General features: G+C 40.8%; 1 protein-coding gene across 3 annotated transcripts in view; it reads left to right on the top strand.

Annotated features, from left to right (window-relative positions):
• LOC121506191 (lysine-specific demethylase 6A-like) overlaps window positions 1-12,185 on the top strand; it is a 61,185-nt gene extending 49,000 nt beyond the window's left edge. For all 3 annotated transcript variants that reach the window (XM_041781871.1, XM_041781870.1, XM_041781872.1), the window contains 11 exons: window positions 2,069-2,174; window positions 2,260-2,465; window positions 2,566-2,627; window positions 2,928-3,002; window positions 3,090-3,238; window positions 6,375-6,489; window positions 6,557-6,744; window positions 8,112-8,253; window positions 8,332-8,458; window positions 8,969-9,139; window positions 11,009-12,185. In XM_041781871.1, the coding sequence (XP_041637805.1) occupies window positions 2,069-2,174; window positions 2,260-2,465; window positions 2,566-2,627; window positions 2,928-3,002; window positions 3,090-3,238; window positions 6,375-6,489; window positions 6,557-6,744; window positions 8,112-8,253; window positions 8,332-8,458; window positions 8,969-9,139; window positions 11,009-11,038 (1,371 nt within the window). In that variant the 3' untranslated portion in view covers window positions 11,039-12,185. The remainder of the gene's footprint in view (window positions 1-2,068; window positions 2,175-2,259; window positions 2,466-2,565; window positions 2,628-2,927; window positions 3,003-3,089; window positions 3,239-6,374; window positions 6,490-6,556; window positions 6,745-8,111; window positions 8,254-8,331; window positions 8,459-8,968; window positions 9,140-11,008) is intronic.
• The last annotated feature ends 755 nt before the right edge of the window (window positions 12,186-12,940 follow it).

Below are 12,940 nucleotides of genomic sequence, written 5' to 3'. Positions count from 1 at the left end.
TTTCCTAAGAGTGGCGGAGTCAAGGGGGTGTTGTCAGACAGAGGGGTTTTTAGACATGCAAAACTCCAACACTGGAGTGTTTTTTTCAGCCACAAACTTCACAGGCATGTTTTGGGGACCTCTGAGACCAATATAAACTTGTTTTAAAAGGGTAAAATATGTGACCTTTAAGGGTTAAAGCTGCACCCATAGCCTGTTGAGCTCTGACCTGTTTGCTCTCTCTGTCTCACTCACTGTCTGCGGCAGTAACGTTTCTATTTGACTGGTATCTATTTATCAAAATGCTGTCTAGAAATTGTGAGACTGCTGTCTCATATGAGGGAGATGTGCAGGCAGCTTGTAAACATTGAGATCTGCATACTTCCACCTGTGTATGCATAGAGCTGTATTCACCATAATGACACTGGATGCATAAAAAGCACAGGACAAGTGCCTGTCAGCATTGCTGCATCTTCTTTTTCTTCCCACGTGATTTTCACGCATGCGCGATGCACAGCATGCCATGCCACACAGCGCGGTGTCCAAGCTTACACTATGGGCGTACATGGCTGATTTAAGCTTCAAGGCAGATAATCTGCCTTTGAATCGAGTCACTCGAATAACTCGAGGAATCGTTTCAGCCCTAGTTACATGTAATGATTAATTTCAAAGTAAAAGCAAGTTAACTGTTAAAATATGCACATGTGCATCAGGTGTACTGTGGTAAACACGCCACAGCCATTACACAGCACACATGCAGCCCGTCTGCAGGATTCCTGCCATGCCTCACCTATGTCGGTGGTCAACTGGTGGGTCGAAACCCTAAAGTGGGTCGCAGAGCAGTTTTCAGTGGATCACAACTAGGTGTACATAAAATAAAAAAATGGTGGCAAAAAGTCTGAAAGTCCTTGGTGGGCATGTATAGATACCTTTTATTTTACCCTGTTTTACCATGAAATCAGGTAAATTTAAATGTTTGATCAATATTCAAACTAATTTATCCCCTCTTCTTGCAATGTAAAGCCTAATTTTCCCATGGTAGTGAAGTAATTTCTCACGATCCCTGGAAAATTGGCAGAAATTTACAAAGAATGATGGGAAAACTTGTCAGTTTTGTCCCTTCTCTTTTTCATATCATGTATTTGGTTCAATCATGCTCCAAACTGCAACATATTCAATTACCTAAACATGCGTTGTTAAACATTTTTGGGAACCTGGGTCCTGATTTGTAGTAAGACAGAGTGGTGGGTCATGAGGCTGGACCAGTTAAGAACCACTGCCCTAAGTCAGTGATGATGATGATGGCAGTGCAGGTCTTTAGATATCAATAAAGCGTGCACATGAGGTTTAGTATGAAGTAGAGCCACCTTTTTTCCTAGGAGCCCCCCTACTGATAAGAAAAGCCAAGCTTTTACCCTTGATGACAGATCTATGAAGGTACTTGATACCTGATTGATCCTGAGGGAAATTTGAGCTATCTGTTTTTACAACAGTCAATTAAGGCCACTCTAGAAAAATAAAAATGCTTGTTAAACTAATTGTCAAGTTTAAAAAGTCGTTCAATTACCGGGAAAAAAAACTAGAACTCTGAAACTTGAAAGGTGGTAAATGTACGTGAACCTAAACGTAGAGGTTTTAAGATAATAAAGTTAAAAATCCTACCATTATTTTCAGTTTGGTTTCCTGTTGAAATATTTGAGTTTTAAAATAAAAATTTTAGACTTTTTAAACTTGGAAATTTCCAACTTTTTAAACTCTGAAATTCTGAGTTTTCATTCTTGTAAATATACATCTTTAAAATCCCTAAACTTTGCCTTTTTTATGCTTTTAAATTTATGGATTCTCTGCTTTTTTTCGTCTTTAGGTTGGTCCTAATACGCTCTTACATTTTGTTTCCAGCCATGATTTATTTTTTAAACTAGTCTTGACAATGTCAGAGCAGACAGGGACCCCTCCTGAGATCTTTGGGCCCCCCTGAGGGTGCACTGACCCCAGGTTGGGAACCACTGAACTAGAGGAGTGCAGAGACGGAGGTTTTTTTCTGTTTCTTCTGACATCCTTTCACCTCTCTGTTTCCTTTATAAACCAGCTGGAGAACAAGAGGGATGCTTTCTTCCCTCCTCTGCACCAGTTCTGCACAAACCCCTCCAACCCCGTCACCGTCATCAGAGGACTGGCTGGTGCTTTAAAACTGGGTAACCACTTCCTCTAACTTCTGCTCTGATGCTGACTCAGACATCAGAAAGCTGTCCTGATTACGTCTCTGCTTTCTCCCTGCAGACTTGGGTCTGTTCTCCACTAAGACGTTGGTGGAGGCCAACCCGGAGCACCTCGTCGAGGTCTGGACTCAGCTCTCCCAGCCTGCGGACGAGAACTGGGACCCGAGTGGGGTCAAGAAAATGTGGCGCTGCGAGAGCGCCCGCGCCCACACCACCATCGCCAAATACGCCCAGTATCAGGCTGCTTCCTTCCAGGAATCCTTACGGGTCAGTCAGACTTTATCCGTGCCCTTTTGCTCCACTTCAGGCCGAGTTCTGACATTTATAACAAGAAAAAGATGAAGCAAACTTTGCTGTTTGTTTTCAGGAGGAGAATGAGAAGAAGGCGCTGAAGGAGCCGTCGGACACGGAGCCAGCGTCTGCAGAGAGGTAGCGTGGTTAAACCTATTTAGCTTGATTGTTTCGGCTCATTAGAAAGCTCCAGACTCTGAGATTTTATTTGCTCCCACAGAGAATATAGTTTAGTTTAGCTGAATCATTTTATGTCCAGGGTAATGGTTTTGAAATCACATCAGAAGTCAGACAATATCCAGACTCAGTTTGGGGGTTTTAGGAGCAGCTGCCCACATGATTAACTTTGAGACACTGTCATAAGTGAGACTGTAAATCAGACTGTTCCTTCACTAGCCTTCAGCTAAAGATTGTGACTGATTGTGGTTTCGTTTTCAGCGCTGCACGCAAAAGAAGGGGACCGTTAAAGCACATCAAGTTTGGAACCAACATCGATGTGTCAGACGAGAGAAAGTGGGTTCTGAATTCATCTTACAAGCTGTGTTTAAGCCGCAGGATCATGATTATTCTGATCTTACCTGCTGATTTAATCTCTACCAGGTGGAAGCAGCAGCTGCAGGAGCTCAGTAAACTCCCGGCCTTCGCTCGAGTCGTATCAGCTGGGAACCTGCTGAGCCACGTCGGTCACACCATCCTGGGTATGAACACGGTTCAGCTCTACATGAAGGTTCCAGGAAGCAGGATACCAGGTAAGAACAGGCGTGCTATGTTTCTGGTTCTGCTGATGGAGAAGTCAGGGGTGGGATGATGCTGGATTTAGACCCAAATGAGAACCCAGGACTGTTTGATTAGGGCTGAGGATGTGTCATTAGGTTGCCAGTTTAAAGAGCAGAGACAGCGCAGGGATGGGTGATTGAATAAGAGCCGTGATGTTATTTCCTGATTGTTCCACGGTCAAGTCACAATCAAAAATCCGCTATCTCAAACTATTAGGTTATTGTGGAAAAGCCCCGTTTGCAAAGGTTTCCTGAACCTTCATTCTCACATGGTAAAGTTCACACAGTCATGGGGAAGACTGCTGACTGGCCGTGTACAGACCCAAGTGGGCCCGGGCTTGAAACCACTGGGCCTCGTGTGAAAGCGCCCTTAGTGTGGAGCCAATCCTGAACCACAGAAAGCATCATCAGTGTCCCACCTGGACTAAGGAGAAAAAGATCTGGACCAAAGTCCTGTTTTCAGATGAAAGTAAACTTAGAATATCATGTGGGAATTGTCGTCAGCCGTCTACCAGGAGATTTTAGAGCCTCCTCTTTACTGAGAAGCTTTAGGGAGCTTCCATTTCCAGCAGGACTTGGCACCTGCTCTCAGTGAAACCAGAACTACCAGGAACTGGTTTACTGACCCTGGTATTACAGGTCTGACCAAAACCCTGTAAGGAATCTCCAGAGGAAGAGAGACTCAACAATCCAGATGAGCTGAAGGCTGCTATCAAACCTTTATTTTCTAAGAAGGTATCTAAATGTTATGGTTAGTACAAGGGATGGTTGTTGCAAACTAAGTCAAACGTTGCGGGCATTTCCTTAAATTTGATTAAACCCTCCTGGTCAGTTTATTTCATGGATGGTGGATTTTTAAATTTGATATGAGAAACCCAAAATTAAGCATCAAGGTGTATCCAAATTACTCTTTAAAGACAATCCAGATGAGCTGAAGGCTGCTATCAGAGCAACTCAGGCTTCATATCAACCCAGCAGTGCCACGGACTGATCGCCTCCATGCTACATTGCATAGATTAGAGGTTCTCAACCTTGGGAGACGCTGAGAGGGGGTCTCTAGATTCCCTAAAAAAACTAAGGATGTTTTTTAAGTTCTGCTGTTGCCACTTTGCAACAATTTTGCCTAATTTTAACCAGCTTTCATTATTTTTCCCACAAATTTTAACACATTTTTGCCATTTTAAACCCTTTTCACCACTTCTTCTGCCTGTTTTTGCCACTTCTAAACCAATTTTTGCCACATAATCTTAATATTGCCCCTGTTGACCCATTATTGCCACTATTAACCTCATTTTACCACTTTTAATGCCCAATTTTTCCCATTTTAACCACATGTCACTATCTGATATGCCCATTTTTGCCAGTATCTGCCTATTTTTTTCTTTCTCAGTTAGCACCATTTTGCGAGTTTATATTGATTTTTCTTCCCATTCACCAGATTTCCACCCATTTTTGCCAATTTAAAGACTTTTCAGCCACTTTATAATTCCCTTCTACCACTACTCTATATCTGCCTTTTTCTGTTATTTTTTGCTATTCATATGTAATTTCTGCCACTTCTAACCCATTTCTGCTACTTTTAAGTTCCAATTTCACCATCTTTTCCCCCATTTTTTGCCATTATTAACCACTTTTTTTCAGTTTTTATCCCATTTTAATTCTTTGTGGGTTTTTTTTTTAACAAATAGATTTACATGTTTAAGAAGGCTATATACTACACAAATTATTTAAGAGATTTTTTTCATTGATAAGAGTGGTTATTTTTTCAGGTTTGATATAAAATATGCGTATCACAGCTTAATTTCACAATAGACCATGATTTTGTTGACCTCCATGGCCCCCTAGTGGGCTGGGCCCCAGAAAGCTCTCCCCTTTATACCCCCTCATGGACGGCTTTGTCTCAACATGACTATTCTTGAAAGTTCATGGCTGTGTTCAGCTACCTTCAGGTACAGTGGGGGTCCCCGGTCTCTGGCACCTCTATTTTGGGGGTCATGGGTTGAAAAGGTTGAGAATCTCTCCATAGATGCAGTAATTTGTACAAAAAGGGCTCCAAGCGATTTCTGAGTGATGAATTAGGGCAGTATTCCAGAAGGTTAACATTTGGTTTTTGGGATATTTTAAAATTTTGAGATAGTAGGTTTTATATTTTCAAAATTAAAACAAAGAAGTCTTGGAATATTTCACTTTGCATGAGATGAATCTAGAATATATGGAAGTTTTTGAGATGTCTCCTGGTCCCTTACAGTTTTCCTTTACATCCTGACCTGTGGACTGATGACTGGCTCCCCATCCTCCACATGCTGACACCTGAGAAATCACCTAAATATGAAAAATTTGGAATTACAGACACAGATTAAAATCGTTACAGACATGTCCTCTGGATTATTAACCCCTTAAGGCATAATATCTTAAATAAAAGCCAGAAAACTCAGTTTTTGGAACTGAAATTTTTATTTAACTCTCTACTGAAATCCAGAAAAGGGGAAACTGCCATAAAAATTCACAGACAAAAAAACAGTGATGATGATATTTGGTTTTGACTCATTTCATATCAAAATTCTGGTTTTATGAAAACTCTATAATGATGATAAAACTAATATCACCAGTAAATAGGAGCACAAAGCATTATAAATCAATATTAATGCAATGTAACATGTGCAACCAGCTCTGATGGTTCGTTATCCATTTGCTTCCAAAGAAAAAACAGAAATAGTCTTTTTTTTAAAACCAAAGCTGCAGAGAAAGTGAGAGAGAGGTGGTGTGCAGTGACGGGTGATCAACACAGATGAAGCAGTGAGAGGCGGCAGCAGTAGCTCCAAACAAAGCTGTGATACAAAGTAATCAGATATTTTCTGATCTTTTTTCTGCATTCAGGCTCTAAAGAACTTTGAATTATCGCCACATAATCAGGAAGGAGCAGGGCTTGGTTTGAAGCGCTCCTTCCCTACTTGTGTGCCTCCTTCTTCTGCTCTGTCTGCAGTGAAGTGCAGAGAGTAGTTAGATACTCACCAAAATGCTTAGAACTCCCTTTTACACACAGATGCTGCTTAGGGTGTGTATCTGTGCAGTTAAAATGTTGTTAAAAATAAAAATCTTGTGTTTCCAGGTCACCAGGAACACAACAACTTCTGCGCGGTCAACATCAACATTGGACCCGGAGATTGTGAGTGGTTCGCAGTACCGGAGCCATACTGGGGAGTGATGAGCAACTTCTGTGAGAAGTAAGAGGCGTTTAATAAAGTTCAGACATGTTCACTGGAATCAAACTGACCACCTCCTTCCCTCTAGGAACAACATCAACTTCCTGATGGGCTCGTGGTGGCCCAACCTGGAGGACCTGTACGAGGCTGACGTGCCCGTGTATCGGTTCATCCAGCGACCTGGCGACCTGGTGTGGCTCAACACGGGCACCGTGCACTGGGTGCAGGCCATCGGCTGGTGCAACAACATCGCCTGGAACGTGGGACCGCTAACGGGTATGCCTTCTGCTCTGAGTTAGGGCCACTGGGACCTCCGGTTAATGCACACAGGAGGATCGGCCCTTGTTTATTAAATATGCTAGAAATCAGGGTGAACGCTCACACCAGGTTAGAGCTTGTGTATGCGCTCATGTCAACTCAGTGTGGACTTGCATCAGATCAGATATGACATAAGATTTATTTCACATTTGCAAGGTTGTAATTTTCCTCCGTTCCCATACTTTCCTGACCCTAAAGGACATTCTGGATCACCTCACTGCAAATCATTCAACACCATGTTCCAAATTATTATGCAAAAGATATTTTTCTCTGATTTCTTTATACAGGTTTTCTGGGAGAATAATATTCCAAATTAAGACATAAAAGAGCCACATGTGGCTCTAGAGTCAGGCATTGAATATCTCTGCGTTAGAGCCTAATTTAGATTTTATTGAACAAACCTCCCAATGATAACTCTTTTTTTTTCAAAAATAAAAAACAAACCTCAAAATGCACTGTTCCAAATTATTATGCAGAACAGAGTTTCAGAACATTTTGTAGGTTGTTCAGTACTGAAAATGGTCATTTGTTGAATTTGCAGCATTAGGAGGTCCTATTTACTGAAATCAAAGCTATTTCAATCAAGAAAGTAGTAAGTCAGAAACTCTAGATACTTTGCCGAGGTCATTCTCACACCTTCAGGGACCCTAAAGGGGCCTACCAGCTCTCTCCCTGCAGCCTTGTTGGGACATGGTGGACATCCACCAACCATCCACTACTCCATCCATCTGGACAATCCAAGGTTGCAGTAAATGAGACTAGAAATTAAGTAGTTTTCCTTAAATTGAGCTCACCTGATAAACTAATTATCACAGGTGTCTGAGATTGATTTCAGTGATCCAACGAGCCCCGAGACACAACACCATCCACGAGTTTAACTGAAAAACAAAACATTTCCTGTTAATGACACTAAAATCCAATTTGCATGATGACGGTCTTCTTCCTCAAAGATGATGGGAATGACGTGCGTCATTTAAAGAGGGTTGAGTTGCTGCAAAAGTCGGTGTAGATGGACCCAAACAAAAGTAGAAGACGTTAAAATTCACAGCCTGCCTCAGAGGAATTAGAGCTGACCTTTTCTTGTTTTGTATGAAAGGCTCTTTTAGTTGATTGGTGACCTTTTTAGCAGAAAAGTGAGCTGATTACGGGGGGGGTCTCATTTCCTGTTTTCAGCAGATGTATTTTTCGGTTGTCTGTATGCTTGCAGCATAAATATTAACACCTGTTAAAGCGCCACGTTACTGATTGCATCCTCACAGAAGCCCTAAAGATGATTTTTGGATGTGTTTTGTCATGTAAAATATGTTCTGCCTCTTCATCTCCAGCCCATCAGTACAAGCTGGCCGTGGAGCGTTACGAGTGGAACAAGCTCCAGAGCGTCAAGTCGATGGTTCCCATGGTGCACCTCTCCTGGAACATGGCTCGCAACATCAAAGTGTCTGACCACAAGCTGTTCGAGATGATCAAGTGAGTCACACAGTCCTCCGCCATCGACACCAGCTGTGTTTTCTGATTTCTGTCTGACACGCCACGCTCCTGTCACAGGTACTGCCTGCTGCGGACGCTGAAGCAGTGCCAGTGGGTGAAGGAGGCTTTGGCGTCAGCCGGGAAGGAGACAGTGCTAAGGCCCAGGACAAGGGACGAGCCAGCCCACTACTGCACCATCTGTGAGGTCGGTAGGAACATTTCAGCGTCAGGGGTGTGAATTTTAACAGGAGCTGACAGTTTTTTCTTGCTTTATTAATCTTAACGTGTGATTAACTGCTCACATTCTCAACGATGCTCAAACTGTTGGACGAGAATCCTGAGGATTTATCCCCTGAGTTTGGATGGCGTCGACACTTGTGATCAGTTTGAGGATGAATTAAAGGCCGGCTCAGTGTTTGTTCAAACTAATTAGTGGTATGCTAATGGGTTTATTTGACAGTGAGGCTTTTATGTGGGCTGTTTAGCAGAAATGTGTCCATATCCCATTAAATGTCTGCTGTCATTGTGTCTCACTAATTGTTCCATTATTCTCTGTCTGTGCAGCAGCTGCAGGATTTGTTTTTCAGAGCGTCGTCACTGCTGTTCAGCTTCATTCAGACCTACAAATTAAAGCTCTGCGCTCCAATATAACAAAATGTCGAGGGTATTTAGTCTGTTTTTGCAATTTATGTTTGTTTGTGTGTTTTCTGTGCAGGTGGAGGTGTTCAATCTCCTCTTCGTGCGTCGGGAGCTCCTGTCTAAGAAGCAGCATGTGGTCCACTGTCAGGACTGCGCCAGAAAAGGAAGCGCCACGCTGGACGACTTCGTGGTGCTGGAGCAGCACAGGATGGAGGACCTGATGCAGGTCTATGACCAGTTCACATTAGTAAGTGTGCATACTGAGGGAGGGCTGAGCTGAAAGACCAAATCTGTGGATTTATGTGAAGTTATAGAACAAAAAAATGATGGAAAATACCTGAAAAATGCCTGAAAATAAAAAATCAACAACTGTGCTTAAGAGTGCTGCAAGTTGTGATTTTAAACCAACAAAAACAACTAAAATTGTCATTCAAATCACATTCAGTGATTATTCTAAAACAGTGATGCTCAACCTAAGTGGCAAATTGTTAAAAAAGCACCTTTGCAAGAGCCACAATCTTAGTGGTGGAAAAAAAGGAAAAAACGGCAAAAAAGTAGCATAAAATCAATGAAAAGGGCAAAATAGACATAAAAAACAGACAGAACTGGGTGAAAAGGGGAAAAGATTGGTGAGTAGTGACAAAAAAAATGAGTAATAGGTGGCAAAAATTGTCAAAAGCAAGAAAATGTAGCATAAATTGTGTAAAAAGCAGTATTAATGTGACAAAAAGTCATAAAGCAGCATTAATAAGACAAAAATGGTCAAGAAGAAGCATTAATGTGGCAAAAAGATCAAAAAGCAGCAAAAAAGTGACAAAAAATGGTCAAAAAGCAGGAAAAATGTGGCAAAAATTGGCCAAAAAAACCAGCAAAATTGGCAAAAAGCAGGTAAAATGTGTCAAAATTGGTAACAAAGCAGCAAAAATGGTCAAAAAGCAGAATTGATGTGACAAAAATGGTCAAAAAGCAGAATTGATGTGACAAAAATGGTCAAAAAGCAAAATTGATGTGACAAAAATGGTCAAGAAGCAGCACTGATGTGTCAAAAAGCAGAAAAAAGGTGACAAAAATTGGTCAAAAAGCAGGGGAAATGTGAGATAAATTCTCAAAAAGCAGAAAAAATATGGCAAAAAGACCAAAAGGCAGAAAAAGGGTGACAACAATTTGTCAAAAAGCAAGAAAAATGTGAGTTAAATGGTCAAAAAGCAGAAAAAATGTGGCAAAAGTTTAAAAAATGGCAAAAAAGGGTCAAAAAGCAGGAAAAATGTGTCAAAAATGGACAAGAAGCAGCATTAATGTGGCAAAAAATGTGTGAAAAATGACTTAAATCAGCAACGAGCAGCAGAGCAGCAAGAATGGGGAAAAGGTGGTCTTTAATGGCAAAGGGCAACTTAAATGGGCAAAAAGTGCCAAAAACAGTGGAAAAAATTTAAATTGCAAAAGGATAAAAGTGCCAAAAATGTCCCATTTACTGAATTTTAATCATTCTATTTTAAGTATATGCTTGCTGCGTATGTTACAAATATCACTATAGCACATATTGACAGAAAAAAAGGCATTTAACTCTGAAGACTGATACCTCAAATGATAGCCAGATTTTTTTTTTGGGGGGGGGGGGGCATTTATTTAACCTGGTGACAAAATCCCCCCCAAAATAAAAAATGCCAAAATTTTTTATCTATCATTTGTATCGAATTTGATACAAAAGGCATTTTTGGCAGCTGATAATCCTCTGGAGGGCATTTTTTAAATCAATTTAGCAGATTGTATAGAAAAAGGTTTATAAGGAAGTTATTATTAATTATGTTTGGTAAAGGTCTCACAAAATTGAGAATCAAATATGTTACTATTGGCTTTAAAGGTGCCAAAAATTATCTAATTTGGGTGTTTATAATAGAAAAAATGACTTTATCCCGTATCAATTGACATTTTATTAATTTAATCAGACATTTCACCCCAGATATTTTTTATTCCTTTACTTTTTACCACATATTATGGTTTAAATTTTCTCAGCTTGGGTCTTAAATTTGATTCTTCTTCTAGTTCTTACTGAAAGCAGCATTTCACCCATAAAGCCCTCAAACTGCTGATTAATGCATGATTTCTGTCTCCTCAGGCCCCCCCTCTTCACTCATCTTCATCTTGACATTAGGTGTCACCTCTTTCTTCTTCTTCTGCTGTGGAGCCATGAAGCCCCTTTTACAGGAACTTGTATTAAGATTTGAAACAAAGAACAAACATCCACATACGCGGACCATTTCTGATATTCAGGAAAGCCGAGGCCGTCTCCCCCCTCCCTCCCTCCCACCCCCTCATCCTCTCACCGACCTGACGGCCGGAGGCTGAGGCGGCCGAGCGTGTCTGTCTATGCAACCTGTTTTGAAGTGCTGGAGCCTGGCCTTCCAGAAGGGGGCGCCGGCGAGCTCGCTAACAGGACTTCTTTTCTCTCTTCTCCCAGCCCCCTCTAGTGACAATGGCCTGTTTTAATGGAGGACTTAATCAAAACCTGGTTGGGAACACTGGGGGAGGAGCGTGGATTCTTAACGTGTGATAAAAATGTTTTTGTAGATACTTGTTAACTGTCACAACTGGCAACACCACCCGTAAAAGACTACTGACTTGACAACCTTTCTCTCCCTTCCCTTTTCTTCTTTTTCTACTCTGGTAACAGGATGAAATGTTGGCTTTGTTTTCTAGAAATTCCCCCTTAAATTTTCTTCTGTTTTTCCTTCAAAGGAGCACTAGCCTAACTGGTCTTTTTCTATGGTAGATAGTAATTTTAAGACTCTTTCGACAGCAAAATCTCCAAAAAAAATTTGTAATGTGAAGAGTTTAGGTGATTTTCTTTCTTCATTTTTTTACAGCTTTTATGTTTTATCTTTGTCTTGTTCTTTTCAAAACTATTTGTTTGTTTCTTAGGTAAAAAAGGAAAAATTTAGGAAAAAAACGTACTAGCCAAGTCACAAAGAGAATGGGTTGCACATAGACTTATGGAATAAAAGTTTAATTTGTGATTTTTTTGTTTTGTTGTTTCTAATCTTGATGTAAATTTACACTATTTATAAATACATATTTATTGCTTGAAAATATTTGTTGATGGAATGCTGTTATTTTTTCCAGAGTACCTGCCATTAAATTTGAAGGAGTTTTGTCATTTTAACACAACTCCTCTTACATTTTCTATATATAAATAAAATTGCTTAGCAAGCATTGTACAGAAACGGACATTTAAAATTGTTTTATTGTTTGAAGAATGTTTTATGAGTCAATAAACACAAAGTTGTCAAATTAAACATGCTTTTTTTGTTTTTAATACACCACGTTACATAAAAAAGCCCCCAAAAAACATCATAAATGGAGAAAAAGTCACAAGTGCAGGCCTGAAACCCAGCAGACAATGTAGCTGTAGACTGACACACACAGAATCCTACACTGTATGCCAGGTTCAGGACTCACCCAGTGTTTCTAAATGTCATTTTCTCTTCTGTTTAACCATAAAAATCCTGCCGATTTTTTGTTAATGCAGTAGATGCACTCACAAAAATAGGCTCTAGTTTGACAGAAATTTAAAAAAGTAGCATTTAGCATCTTAAAACAACCCCTACTTCAGTTCTGCTGTCACTCTATACATCCTGAAAATCATGACCACCAGCAGAGACCCAGTAGCCAGATGTAGCTGCTGCCAGCCCCACAGGATCTACACTGACTACTGAGCAACTGCTCGGCGCCTTGTGGCTCTTCGGCTCCATTTTGAGCCAACATGGCCGCCCCAGAAGCCAAGACAGGAGATGGGAAGGAAAGGACTTGCAGAGAGAAGCTGGGCGCCTGGCGCGGTTACGCAGGTGAGGTTGTCATCAGCGATACAGGCTGACTCTTGTTTTACCACTAAAATAATATATTTTGATTTAAACAATACAAAGCACTTAAAAGACAGTAACATTACACCTTTTGCCCACAAAGCATTTTACCTTCTTGCACCTCCACCTACAAATGCTCTTTAGTTTAGCCAGCTTCTAGTGGCAATGTGTGAAAATGTATGCTGGACTCA

This window comes from Cheilinus undulatus, linkage group 24 (assembly GCF_018320785.1).
Source record: "Cheilinus undulatus linkage group 24, ASM1832078v1, whole genome shotgun sequence".
In the NCBI taxonomy this organism is placed as follows: Eukaryota; Metazoa; Chordata; class Actinopteri; order Labriformes; family Labridae; genus Cheilinus; species Cheilinus undulatus.
This window is presented reverse-complemented; position numbering and strand designations above follow the sequence as displayed.